This window comes from Carassius auratus, unplaced genomic scaffold, assembly GCF_003368295.1.
Source record: "Carassius auratus strain Wakin unplaced genomic scaffold, ASM336829v1 scaf_tig00216514, whole genome shotgun sequence".
NCBI lineage: Eukaryota > Metazoa > Chordata > Actinopteri > Cypriniformes > Cyprinidae > Carassius > Carassius auratus.
This window is the reverse complement of record NW_020528609.1, coordinates 30425-45017: the sequence shown is the minus strand read 5'-3', so window position 1 is coordinate 45017 and position 14593 is coordinate 30425. Positions and strand designations below refer to the sequence as shown.

Sequence of the window (14593 nt, the reverse complement as noted above, 5' to 3'; positions counted from 1 at the left end):
ATCTATCTAGAAATTACTTTATTTCCACATAAAGTTGTTAAATAAATAGATGTCTACATAAAAAAGGGAAAAAATATATATGTATGTGTGTGTGGGTGTATATATATATATATATATATATATATATATATATATATGTGTGTGTGTGTGTGTGTGTGTGTGTGTGTGTGTGTATGTGTGTGTGTGTGCGTATATATATATATATATATATATATATATATATATATATATATATATATATATATATATATATACAGTTATATGTATACATATATATTTTGGACACACCTTCTCATTCAAAGAGTTTTCTTTATCTTCATGACTATTAAAATTGTAGTCACATTGAAGGCATCAAAACTATGAATTAACACATGTGGAATTATATATGGAATTATATACATAACAAAAAAGTGTGAAACAGCTTGGCATTCTCTTGATGAGCTTCAAGAGGTAGTCACCTGAAATGGTCTTCAACAGTCTTGAAGGAGTTCCCAGAGAGATTTCTTTACATTAAAAATGTTGTTAATTATATATTTATTTTTCTTTACTTTATTTAAAACACATAAAAACTGAAGAAAAAAAAGGTTACAAAAAATAAAAAAAATGAACAAATAAAAATATTACAGTACATATAGTATGTTGGGGAACAACACATTTTGGCTGATTTTGATTGTTAAAGTGAAGGAAAATACATTTCTGTATTTACAAAGTTTTATATAATTGTATATATTATTCTTGTCTTTATATACTTTTCATTCTTGTCTTTATATACTTTTCATTCATGTCTTTATATACTTTTCATTCTTGTCTTTATATACTTTTCATTCACAAGGAACCTTGTACAGATAGACTTGCACAGGCTTCTCAAGGAGATTTGATTAATGAAGGAGACATACAGATTTCCAGTTCACCCTTACAGGAGGTTTGTATTTTAATTATGCAACATTCAACTTCAAGTTCATTGGGTCGAAAGCAAGTTCATTGTCATTGCTGTTTTTTAAACATCTTCAGTGTAAAGAATTTATCACTGTAAAGTTTGTTTGCTGCCCTGTTTAATTTAGAAATTCCAAAACACTTTTCAAATGACACCTTCTGAGCCACACGGCAGCCATGCTGACAGTGACAGTGGAGAGCCTGTTGGCCCATCTCCAAAGGTTATTACTTCTGCATAAAATTCACATGCCTTTGAGCATGTATCCATATTGTTTGTCATTCTTGTGAATATGTGCTGATAATTCTATTTGGATTCATCATCTGTCATTTGAAAAATACTGTATATTCTGTAGAGGGCACGTATGGACAGCCCTGCACTGGCAGAAGGCCTGAACTTCAATGAAGAAGGAGGAGACATTGTGATTTCCAGTTCACCCTCAGAGAAGGTTTGTAACGTAATAAAGCTACATTTAACTTTAAGTAAATTGGGCCCTATGCAAGTAGATTCTCATCAGATATTTTTTTTTCCGATTTAGATTTCCCAAAACACTTTTCCAATTACACCTTTTGAACTACACGGCAACCATGCTGACAGTGACAGTAGAGAGTCTGTTTCCCCATCTCCAAAGGTTATTACTTCTGCACAAAATTCACATGCCTTTGAGGATGTTCTCTTTGTAGCTTATACAGTTGTGACTATTAATTATATATTAAAAAATGTTTGATTCATCACCTGTTTTATATTATCAAGAACTTTTCACAGCATAGCCCTGCCCAGTTATCTCAAAGTTATTTGTATAGTGTCGAAGGCAATAAATTAAAGTGCATTTCTCCTTCATGCCAAGGTAAATGCTCCTGTAGATTAAACAGTTAGTTAGAATGTTTGTGCCCCAATGTTTTAAAAGTCCTTGGCCAACCACCAAACTATGCCACCTTTGTAATTCTAGAAAGACACTTTTGCTTTCATTACTAAAAACTACTTATAACATATCTGCAACTTAACTTACTGCAAATGTTTATTGTCTTTGAGAAATTACTATTAAATATACAAAATGCAACTACTGTTTACATTTTTATAGTTACTGTATTTTGTATTAAATTTATTAAGATTATGTACTCCCTTGTTTTAACATAGATCTTTAATATGAAAAGTAAAGCAGATATTATACATTTTTTTTTTTTTCAATTAAATTTTTTAAATACAAATTAAACTTTTCTTTCACAGGACATGGGCACACATACTCACTCAACATCTGAAGACAGTAATGTCAACAATGATGACATCTTTTTCAGACACAAATTGCCAAGGCATCCTTGTTTTTTTTTTGTAAACAGAGATATCTGGACAGACTTAAGTAACAGGCAAAAGCTGTGTCAATTCTCAGATCTCCAGTGGACAAATGTAATTTCAAAAGGCATATATTCAGTACACCCCTACTGCAGTATTGCCTTCAAAAGACACCATTTGAAGACAAAGGGATCTAAACGAAAGGGACCCCTTTTCCACTGCTTGGGGTACTGTACATTTACAGACTGCCCTGTATGTGTGGAAGTCAAAATAGCACATGAAAGTACCCTGAAAGCAGTCATCACATTTCAAGGTGATGAAGTGTGTCACAGTGTAGAGGAGCTGAGGAGACGACACGTGCGAGCTGATGAAAGGGATATTTTGGCCAAGCAATTAGAGTCCACACTACCAAGGGCCCTATACTTACAAAATCTCGAAAAAATAGAAAGCACTGTGTTCGAGTCAGGATGTCGGGATAACGCCCCTACACCTGCAGTGCTTAAAAACATCTCATGGACCAGCAGGAAAAAAGCTCGCCGTCATCATAATGAAGTACTCAGCCTTCAGAAAATGGTAGAGGAGAGAACCGATTCTGATAAAGTTCTTCAGAAAGTTATCTTGCATCCCCGAGGAGTGATGCTGTGGTCACAAGATTCCATCCGTCTGTTCCACCAACGATGTAAAACTGATGTTGTTTACATCGATGCCACAGGGAGCATCATACAGAAGGGTAAAGGAAGATCAGCCCCATTTTATGTTTATGAGCTTGTTGTAAGGCATCCTAACAAGGGTGCCTCTCCAGTTCCTGTGGCAACTTATGTAACTTGTGACCACACCACCTCATCTGTGATGTACTTTCTTCAGTCATTTCAAACGGATTATTATCGTTTGTTTGGAAAAACATCACAGGGGAGACCAGTACTCATTATGTGTGATGGGTCCCTTGTTTTACTTCAGGCTGTTGCCTACAGTTTTTGTAGAGTATCTCTTGGCCAGTTGCTCAAAGTCTATTATGACATTGTAACTGGAAAGTTGAAGGATGAGAAAATGAAGGTTCCTATTCTTCATCGTTGCTTGAGCCATGTGATGAGGAATGCCAAAGTCTTCTGTAAAAAACAGTAAGTGTACATTAGTAAAGGTCCTATTTAACTCAGACATTATGTTTATCAAGCAATGATTTCACTGAAACATCAACTATCCTTCAAAAGAAAATTAAACCTCTATTATTTTAAAACATCCACATGGTTTCTAAGGGTACATTGCTCTTCTCCCTTTTCATGTGACATTCCTACAAAAATTATTGAAAATATACTCGTAAATGTGCTTTATTGGCAGGAAAATTATTTTCATTGTTATATTGCCAAGGATTCCTGATGTTCTTGCATAGAACAGATGGTTTTTAAATATATTTATAATTGTTTATTTGACTCATTACAAATCTGTGAGAAAAGTTTAAAATACATTTCTGAAAATGTATATACTGTACTTACCAGAATCTTTTTTTCTCGCAGTTCCCCCAAAAACTACCGACTGTCAATGCATGTATTTGGCCTGTTGACATCTGCAGCTACATTGGTTGAAATGGAAGACATTCTGTTTAGCATGGCAGTTGTCTTCTCAAGCCCCCAGTGCGGGGAGAATGTGGAGAAACATTTTCTCAATCTTCAGACCAAGATGCTAAACATGGGCATTTCTGGTGATCTGACAGAAGTAACAGAGGAGGACTTAGAGGTATTTATATGTCATATATATATGTAAGATAATAAATCATTATTGTCTTCTTAAATGTAAATTATGTCAGTTCTGTTGAAGTATCAGCACAAAGGGACAGATTGTACAATACTTAATGAATAAGCAGAAATATTTAGAAAACATTATATATTTCAAAGAAATACACAACACCATACATGGGTGTGCATGTTAGGAGCTATTTTGTAAAGCTTTGTTTGAAGATTTGACTTGCATAATGCATAATACACATAATACAGTAATACTGAAAAGTGGCACAAATCCAATTTGTATAAAAAAAATATTGTGATAAATTGTCAGCTCGACATGGGACCTACACCTTTTCAGAGGCACTTTGAGGACATCATTGCCGATGCACCTGTGCAGGATAAGGGGGAGCCAAATGAGTACTACTCTCCCACATTTATGCCAAATCTGGTGAAGCACTTCCTGCCTCAGGCTCCTCTCTGGTCCGCACTTATGCTGGGTAACTGTACTATGATTTATTGATTTATATTTTGTTTGTTTGTTTTTTAATATGTGAAATTTCTGATTGATTATTGGTCATGTAAGGAAATTGAATGAGATGCTGCTCACTGCATAGCTAATGGGTGGAGCTAGACTTCCAGGACTGGGTCAAGCTCCACCTGTTTGACTCATTTGGGTCTGCGCTGACCACTATACTCCCGTGTTTCTTTCAATGTGTCTAATGAATCATAACTGTTAGACAAAACATTGGTATAAAAAATAACAAATAAGCAAAATAATTACATTAATAATCACACTGTCCTGGACACAAAATATGTATTTATATACACATTCAATAGATTATATTATAACTACAAATGTAAGTATTTAAACAATTATACTGTCTTTCAGGAAATTTGAGCCGCCATGGAAAGGGTCCTGCCTACCAAAATCTGTCAAAGAAATTTGAGAGATGCTGTCAGCTGGACACACAGGTCTGAGATTCAGTGCTTTAGAAAAACATCTGTTCTTAAAAAAACTTTATGTGTATGTCTTTTACATTGTGAGAATTTACTTTATTTTATTTATTTTAGAATTATACCAGTGACAACAAAACACAAGGCATCATGGAGAAAAGCCAGTGGGACCTGAAGCGTGTGCGCTTTCAAAGACGTCGGTTCACAAGGCTGGACGATTTTGTCCATATTTATCAAAAAACACATTGTGCCTTGCTGAAGGAGTTTTCAGATTCCATCAAAAAAAAAAAAGTATTAATTTGTCATGTAAATAATACAATTGCCTTGATTTATTGCATTATCATGTACTCTATAGTGTCTCTAAACTTTTCTCTGTAGAGACACAAGGTGGACGTTGAGCGCTGGAGACAAAGAAGGCAGTCCAGGAAAGGCATTTATGTATCACCATTACTAAAGGCTTTTCCTTTCAAGAAAACAAAAAAAGTAGGATGATGTTAATATTTTGTATTCCTCTGTATTTTGATACAGTCCATACCACAGAACAGAAATTCTTATGATATGCATAATGTACTTTTTTATGCAGCCCAGACTGCTGACAAAAACAACTGGATCATGGGCAACAAACAAAGAAGAAATTTGTGAGCAAAACTTGGTAAGAACCATTCATTATCATAGAACATGTATTTTTACAGAGTTGTGTGTGCTTTTTGACAATTAAGATGCAAAAAGACACAAAATAGAGCTAAATTCTGTGCTCATAAGGGCCTAGAGCATACTTTTTATGGTTCTAGTGAACTGTAATAATCCTGCGATTAAAATATTTATTGCATAATAGGTATTATAATGTCCTTTGTCTCATTTGTAATTGTCAACAAAAATGGCATCTATGTAGATTACTACAGAACTACACAAATTTATTTATTTTAAATGTTTTTCCACTAAGATACAATTCACATTTCAAAATGCAGGTGAACTCTTTAGAGTCAATTATCCACCCAATTCCAGTTTCGTCACATATTTTTTATACAATATTCAGACTTTCATTGCATATACTGTATTAAAACTTCCGTTCAATATATTAAAAGTTTTACTACTAAATTACTATAGAATACTTATTTTGATTTCAAATATGTATGTAAAAAGAAGATGTAAGTAATTTTATCATTAACAAAAATGTTATTCTGCCTGTTCTTGTAGTCTTCAAAAGATTCTACTGGGCAGGCCAAGTCTAAAAAAAAACAAGAGGGTAAAGGCAGAGTAGAGTATAATACTTCACAGGTAAGACTAGGTGAAGTTGAGGCAAATCTAAGGGAATGATAACATTACACTACACACACTACACATACATTACTCATTTCTGATATTTAAATTGTGATTTCCTCTTTGTCCTTTTAGCCATCAAAAGATTCAGTTGGAGAGCCCAAGCCCAGAAAAGAAAAAAAAGGACAGTGTCACTAAGACCACAAGTCACATCCTTAATGATGACACTGTGCAGGTAAGTAATAATAATAATAATAATCATAATAATAATTATACATAAAAAATATTGTTCACACAATATTCTGTGTTTTATATTATGTTAATAACAAAAAAACAGGTAGGAGAAATATGTCCTTTTTTATGATATGTTGTGCAATGACTGTGTTAAATGCAGTACACAATATGGCCATTAATGATTCTTTTCCCACCAATGTCATTTTTTCAAGGCTCTGTGGAATTTGAAGGACACTGAAGTGGTGGTTGCAGTGGTTCAGTCGACTGACAAGGATAGGAAATATACACTGCACCACAGAGACTTCAAAACCCTGCAACCACACAACTGGTTAAATGGGGAGGTAATCATACTTATGAATTTGTTTAAAATTGTGTTAATACATTTTATAACTATTTTTTATGTAAAAGGACAGATAATATTTTTACAAAAAGATTAACAGAACATTTTTTATTGTTCATTGAAATGCTTAATGTCATCAACCTTTCAATACATATAATCATGCATTTTCTTTAATTCTTTCAAAGATTTTTACATGGTTGATTGATTCAAAGCTTCATAAATGATTTGTTAATAATTAAATATATAATCCTTTATGGATCATTAGTAAATGTTTACAAATGTCATTAAACATTCAATGCATTTTAAAAATCTGAAAATGATTTAACAAAAATAATACTGTGATTACAAGTTTATTTGTTAATGTAATCTTCAAATTATTCATGTTAATATATTCAATAGCTCATAATCACAGTTGGTAATCATATGGTTGGTCAATTTACTTTAATGATCTCTTAATCATTTGTTAATGTTTACTAGTTCATTAGTTCACATTAAAAAGCACATTACCTTACAGTATATGTATAGATATGTGAATAAATATATAGTGTTGATGAGTAGTTAAACAGTATACAATGTTTTTAATGATGTAATAATGAAAGTTATTATAGTGTTACCGAAAAAAATATGAAAATTAATTATGTAAATGTTAAAATATTTAAATAAATTATTAAATACATAATTAAATATGAAAATAAATAAATAGCTAAAAAAAATTAATTATTTGTAACAAATAGTTAACTGTTAAAATAAGTCCATCAATAGTTCTGAATTATAATAATAAATATTGTTTAGATAGTTCAGTACATTGATAAATATAAAGTATACAAATTATTACAGAGCTAAATTACTTTTTTAATAATATATATATTAAAAAAACTGACTCAGGAAACAAATAAAAATTTATTATGTTTTCAATTCATCATGTGTTTGCACTGATTTGAGCTATTTAGCTATATATTACTTTCACAAAAATAATTTTTTTAATAATTAAATCAGTATTGTATGTTATTTTTAGTCATTTGCCACTAAATATGAAAATTAATATGTGTATCTACAAACAACAAATGTGGAATGATTGCAAATGATTATAATTTATAAATACTTACATCAGTGGTTTTCAACCTGTGGTCCGCAGTTGCGGTGGTATTGCAGGTGGGCCGCCAATAATTTTCTGATCATTTCCAGTCCATAGTAGGGCTGTGCGATTGAAAGAAATCATCATAAAATCACGATTTGAGCGTGCACGATTTCTAAATCGCTTTATAGCATGATTTTCCGTGGCCCTGACCTCCCGCAGTATGCTATCCGATCCAATCATAATGCATTGCGACTAGCGTGAGAACCCGAACAGACTGGGCATGTTCCTAACTCCAGGTTCATACACTGTCTGTAATGCGCCTTTTTTCTGAGCCCATGTTAATGGATCAGAGCGTTCACAGTGCACGCGGTAAAAGGCTAGTAATAAAAATGTGCGAAAATAATTAATATCTAACACATGAGCATAGAGAGAGTAGTGAGCGCACAGGACATAGTTTAAGTGAGAGGAGACACGATACTCTCTCCGCGCAGAGAAGTCTGTATCTGAGCAAGTAAGTCTGGTTTTGTGACAGCGCAAAGGAAATCTGCGTGCAAACAGAGAGATTCACGCTCGTGCATTATTTTAATGTGCTTTCGTGTTATATTTATGCGCTCTCGCTGCTGACTGCATACACATACTGTATACACACTGCAAACACCCGAGGCACCTCTACAATTAATGAGCTCTATGAACAATGCATGGCAAAAAAAAAAAAAAAAAACTGGTCTGGACACGGGATTTATTTATTTTTTTACATTTATACATTTTGTTACATCTTTTAACATTTCACTAGTTCTCCTCGAGTATAGCCCTGGAGGTCTGATGTTCTGCTGAATTTATCCTTAACTTGCCTCAACAGACCTAACTGGAAGTTTGAAGTATGCCTAATTAGATTTAGAATCAGAACTAAACTCTACACAGGCCCTCTAGGACCAGATTTGATTGTTATTTGTTATTTATTTGGTTATTTATTAAGGGTAAAACATTTTAAGGGCATAATCATAATTGTCTTGAATGATTGCAGACAATTGAATGCTATTTTCAAGCACTCTTGAATGCAAAAGACGATGGACGAAAAATTTTTCTGTTCAACCACTATTCTGCCGGTGTTGTTGTATTGGGGGAGAGGTCTGCACTGTCAAGTCACAGTTTAAAAAAGGTGAGACTTTATAAATGTTATTCGATAAAGAAGAAAAGATCAGAAGGAGAAGTTGATTTGTAACATTTAACTATTTTGCAGGTCAACTTCGACGATTACGATGCTCTCATTGGATTCTTTATTGTAAACAGAAACCACTGGAAATTTCTGGTGTGTAAAACAATTGTCAAGTTGCAGACAATGCAGTTGATTAATTATGGAAATAGGTAAGAGACCAATGACGTGCTTTTACTAGTATCTCAACAGGAATATGCAGAAAGTGTTTGTGGTGGATCCCCAAGGGAATGAAGAAGAGAAAGATTCTCAACTTGCTGCCAAAAGATTCAGGTGTTGTATTTATTATTATTATTATTATTATTATTATTATTATTATTATTATTATTATTATTATCATACAGCCAAAGACCCCCAAATATGATCCTGGAATTTAAAAGGCACCTGTCTTTTATAAACATCTAATAAAATGAATAAAATTAAAAATAAAAATCCAAAATTAGTATGCCTTCATTTTCATTATAATGAACATTTTCATACTCACTATAGCAAAAGACTGCCAGTTGTATTATTAGTTTATTTTAATGTTTATGTATATTTATATAGCAATTAATGTACAGAGTAATAGCTGGATAACTTAATTCAACTGATATGTCAATTCAGTATTTTATTTTACTAACTTAGAAGCTTAAGTTATTTAATCTGATTAGTTACATTTTAATATTTTTTGTTAGTATTGAATGTTTTAATTTATACAGTTTTCTGTTGTACATATTTTCAACCTTTCAATCTTACTTTTTAATTTTTTTAATCAAGATTTTAATCTTATTTGTTGTCGTCTTAAAGTAAATATTATGTAGGTAATACTACAATAATTTGTACATAATATAATAATAATATTGAAACATGAAGACACGCACATCATAAATAACAATGTAATATTTAAATGCATTAATAAATGTAGAAGTAGTTCTTTAAAATCGAAAATTATGAAATATAATATATAAATAAATGTTAAAAACTGATTTAGTTATTTATTAAATCAAACAAATAAATGCATATACTCCTGCATATTTTTAGAAATGTGTTGTTTTTTCATTAAAGCTAATTATATAATTGAATGGTAAATTAAAGAATTTATAACATCTATTATATTAATGATAGTTCAATTGTGATTATTTCAAAAAATAATTATAGATTATATTTTGAGAAATTGTATTAATTAATATTTTCAGATGAACTAAATTAATTCATTAATTAACTGTCTTTTGGCCCCTGTTGATTCCATGAACCTCATTTTGAAACTCCTGATATAGTTTCATTTATACAACTTTGATCCCATTTTTTTTTCATTCAGTATCAGCTGATTGTGCATGCTACATGGTTTTCCTCACATACTTGTAGGCAGTACTTCAAAATGCGTCAGATACGGCATGCTAAGACAGACTGGGTGGATGTGGAATGGACACATGGTGTTTTAGAGCACACTAACCAAGAAGACGGTTACAGCTGCGGAGTTTATGTCATGCAGGTAACCAAGCAAATGTCAGTGGTGGCTCATGGGTTTTAAAATAGTGGAGACACACTAATTATATTGGTCTGGGGATCCCTGCCAAATTTTAGTATTAGTATTTGCTTAACTACTTTAAAATGCCTTTTTGGTTTCTTGTAGTCAGAAAACAAACAGCCAGGATAATATAAGTGCATGTACCTGGCCTATCATCTGAATCAAACATCCATAAAAGTACTGTTAATGTTAAAAGAATTAACATTTAATTAAGCTGTGAGTGCTGTAGCCTATCCAGTTCAGGTGTGTTTTCTCTTTATTTGTAATTTAAATATGTACTGTTTTAATGAGAGCTTGGTAAATCTTTTGAGGGTCAAATATTCATTATAACTACTAATAGAGGCTAACCTCCCTCGCTAGGTTTCTTTTCTCAACACTTCTCAGTGCTGAAAGTGAACACTAGATGCTGATTTGCAAAGATTTGTAACAACGGAGGCAAAAGAGCTCAGCTTTCCCCTGGCCTCCCCCTCTTTGTTTCTGTCACTTATTGTTTCTAATTAAATCAGAAAATTTGGCATATTCACGATAAAAAATCAGTGCTTTCCAACTTCAGTAACCTGTTATGTTATTAAAGCTGTGAAGTTACAAACAAAAACATAAAATCAAGGAATTGTGAATTTTATTAATATTAAATCATCTTCCTCCCATTTTTACTAAAAAAATTCTGGGAAGCATTGTCTCCCTTGTCTCCGCTGACAAACCACCACTGGCAATTTTATGATTATGAAACATTTCAATAACGATCATTTTTGAACAGCCTCAGTAGTGTTTATATATTTACTTATTATTCTGCTGTAGTTAATGTGTTTTGCATTTACATTTGATTTATGTGATTAAAAAGATGGCTAAGGAAGTAGTGGAGGCTTTTCCTCAGACACCATCCAAAATCCTAATACCTTCATGTAAGCGCAGCCTCGCAAAGCTTCGTAAGGACATGGCTGTAACAATCCTACAAGCATCAGGTATGTTTTGCATCCATCCATCTGTATGTTAAAGTTTGAACAATTTAAAGAGAAAACTGATTTGTAATATTTTGATTACAGCGTTCGACCCAAAGGAACATTGCTCCTTTTGTGGCCTACATTCTCCTCCTGGTTCTGTGGGTCTGAACACATGGGTTTGTGTCATTTTTAATAACAATTGGCTAATTATATTAAATATTACACATAGAGACCCTATTGTCAATTATACAATTAATTACATAATTATTAAAACTGAAATGTAATGCTTTTGCAGTCAAAGTAACATTATTGCAAATGTTACGTTAAATTTGTATGTAAACATAGAATGTTATTTTTTTATTATTATTATTATTATATATGTTTACAGTTAGAAAGCTATATTTGTTATTACTGAAGAGTTACAAATGTAGGAAGGCCTGTCTGTGACTTTCAATGTATTCTTTTTTTTTTAAAAATATGAAAGCATAAAAAGGTTAATTACCACTTCTCTCCCTAAACAGATTCAGTGCAGCAAATGTGAAAGGTGGTTTCACTTTCAGTGTGTCAACATAAACAAAGAAGACCTAAACAAATTTAAAAAAAGAAAGTGGTTCTGTGCAGTCTGTGAGTAAAACAGACTTACCTACATGATAAACCAAAGCTGTGTATATCAGTACATTTTTTTTTTACTTAATTTTATACATTTTATTTTATTCAATGACTGTTTTTTGTTGAAATGGAGACAACATTGGTTTCATTTTTATAACAATAAATACATTTTAATCAGATGCATCATTCTTTCATTGTTTCTGTTTGCATAATTTTCTCAAAATCAAAATCTCAAAGTCTCCAAAATGCTGCAGTAAAATGGTATCATATGAGGTGTGCATACAGTATGGGACATCCCTTACAGTAAAATACTATTGGTTTTTTGTACTTATTAGAAATGGTGTCTTTATAGCCCTCTAAATCATGGTATGGTCCCATATCTCGAAAATGCTGCAGTAAAATGGTTTGATATGAGGTGTGCATATAGTATAGGATGTCCCTTTTAAGAACTGACCGTTGTTTTTTCTACTTATTAGAAATTGTGTCTTTATAGCCCTCTAAATCATGGTATGGTCCCATTTCTCAAAAATGCTGCAGTAAAATGGTTTGACATGAGGTTTGCATACAGTATGGGTCGTCCCCTACAGGAACAGACCATTGGTTTTTTCTACTTATTAGAAATTGTGTCTTTATAGCCCTCCAAATCAGCATTTGGACCCATATCTCAAAAATGCTGCAGTAAAATGGTTTCATATGAAGTGTGCATATAGTATGGGACGTCCCTGATAAGAACTGACTATTGTTTTTTTCTACTTATTAGAAATGGGATCTTTATAGCCCTTTAAAGTGTAATAATGTCCCATATCTTGAAAATGCTGCAGTAAAATGGTTTGATATGAGGTGTGCATATAGTATGGGATGTCCCTGATAAGAACTGACTTTTGTTTTTTTCTACTTATTAGAAATGGGATCTTTATAGCCCTTTAAAGTGTAATAATGTCCCATATCTCGAAAATGCTGCAGTAAAACGGTTTCATATGAAGGGTGCATATAGTATGTGACGTCCCTGATAAGATCTGACCTTTGTTTTTTTCTACTTATTAGAAATGGTGTCTTTATAGCCCTCTAAAGTGTCAAAATGTCTCGTATCTTAAAAATGCTGCAGTAAAATGGTTTGATATGAGGTGTGCATATAGTATGGCATGTCCTTTATAAGAACTGACCATTGTTTTTTTCTACTTATTAGAAATGGGGTCTTTATAGCCTTCTAAATTGCCACATGGACCCATATCTCAAAAATGCTGCAGTAAAATGGTTTGATATGAGGTGTGCATATTGTATGGGATGTCCCTTACAGGGACAGACCATTGTTTTTTTCTACTTATTAGAAATGGTGTCTTTATAGCCATCTAAATCATTGTATTGTCCCATATCTTAAAAATGCTGCAGTAAAATGTTTTGATATGAGGTGTGCATATAGTATGGGACGTCCCTGATAAGAACTGACTTTTGTTTTTTCTACTTATTAGAAATGGGATCTTTATAGCCCTTTAAAGTGTAATAATGTCCCATATCTCGAAAATGCTGCAGTAAAATGGTTTCATATGAAGGGTGCATATAGTATGTGACGTCCCTGATAAGATCTGACCTTTGTTTTTTTCTACTTATTAGAAATGGTGTCTTTATAGCCCTCTAAATTGTCAAAATGTCTCGTATCTTAAAAATGCTGCAGTAAAATGGTTTGATATGAGGTGTGCATATAGTATGGCATGTCCTTTATAAGAACAGACCATTGTTTTTTTCTACTTATTAGAAATGGGGTCTTTATAGCCTTCTAAATTGCCACATGGACCCATATCTCAAAAATGCTGCAGTAAAATGGTTTGATATGAGGTGTGCATATTGTATGGGATGTCCCTTACAGGGACAGACCATTGTTTTTTTCTACTTATTAGAAATGGGATCTTTATAGCCCTCTAAAGTGTAAAAATGTCTCGTATCTTGAAAATGCTGCAGTAAAATGGTTTGATATGAGGTGTGCATATAGTATGGGACGTCCCTGATAAGAACTGACTATTCTTTTTTTCTACTTATTACAAATGGGATCTTTATAGCCCTTTAAAGTATAATAATGTCCCATATCTTGAAAATGCTGCAGTAAAATGGTTTGATATGAGGTGTGCATATAGTATGGGATGTCCCTGATAAGAACTGACTTTTGTTTTTTTCTACTTATTAGAAATGGGATCTTTATAGCCCTTTAAAGTGTAATAATGTCCCATATCTCGAAAATGCTGCAGTAAAATGGTTTGATATGAGGTGTGCATATAGTATGGTATGTCCTTTATAAGATCTGACCATTGTTTTTTTCTACTTATTAGAAATGGGATCTTTACAGCCCGTTAAAGTGTAATTTCCCATTTCTGGAAAATGCTGCAGTAAAATGGTTTGAAATGAGATGTGCTCATAGTATGGGACGTCACTGATGAGAACTGACCATTATTTTTTTCTACTTATTAGAAATGGTGTCTTTATAGCCATCGAAATCACCATTTGGACCCATATCTCAAAAATGCTG

At 32.6% G+C, this 14593-nt stretch overlaps 1 protein-coding gene across 1 annotated transcript; it reads left to right on the top strand.

Annotated features, from left to right (window-relative positions):
• The first annotated feature begins 1098 nt into the window (after positions 1–1098).
• On the top strand, positions 1099–12254 carry LOC113098329 (uncharacterized). Its single transcript, XM_026263358.1, has 17 exons — positions 1099–1379; positions 1470–1562; positions 2159–3339; positions 3733–3952; positions 4271–4436; positions 4829–4911; positions 5011–5089; positions 5477–5531; positions 6289–6388; positions 6600–6728; positions 8830–8964; positions 9046–9114; positions 9200–9291; positions 10363–10489; positions 11367–11487; positions 11569–11642; positions 11988–12254. Exons 1-17 carry the CDS (start codon positions 1296–1298, stop codon positions 12096–12098), a joined length of 2919 nt encoding a protein of 972 aa, XP_026119143.1. The 5' UTR covers positions 1099–1295; the 3' UTR covers positions 12099–12254.
• Positions 12255–14593: the final 2339 nt, after the last annotated feature.

What these genes read in the sequence shown, in the direction of transcription:
- LOC113098329 (XM_026263358.1), top strand. Translation starts at nt 1,296, where the DNA reads ATGGACAGCCCTGCACTGGCAGAAGGCCTGAACTTCAATGAAGAAGGA. An exon ending in AACAAACAAAGAAGAAATTT is followed by an intron (nt 5,532 to 6,288) that starts GTGAGCAAAACT and finishes TTGTCCTTTTAG; the next exon opens with CCATCAAAAGATTCAGTTGG. An exon ending in AACAATCCTACAAGCATCAG is followed by an intron (nt 11,488 to 11,568) that starts GTATGTTTTGCA and finishes TTTTGATTACAG; the next exon opens with CGTTCGACCCAAAGGAACAT.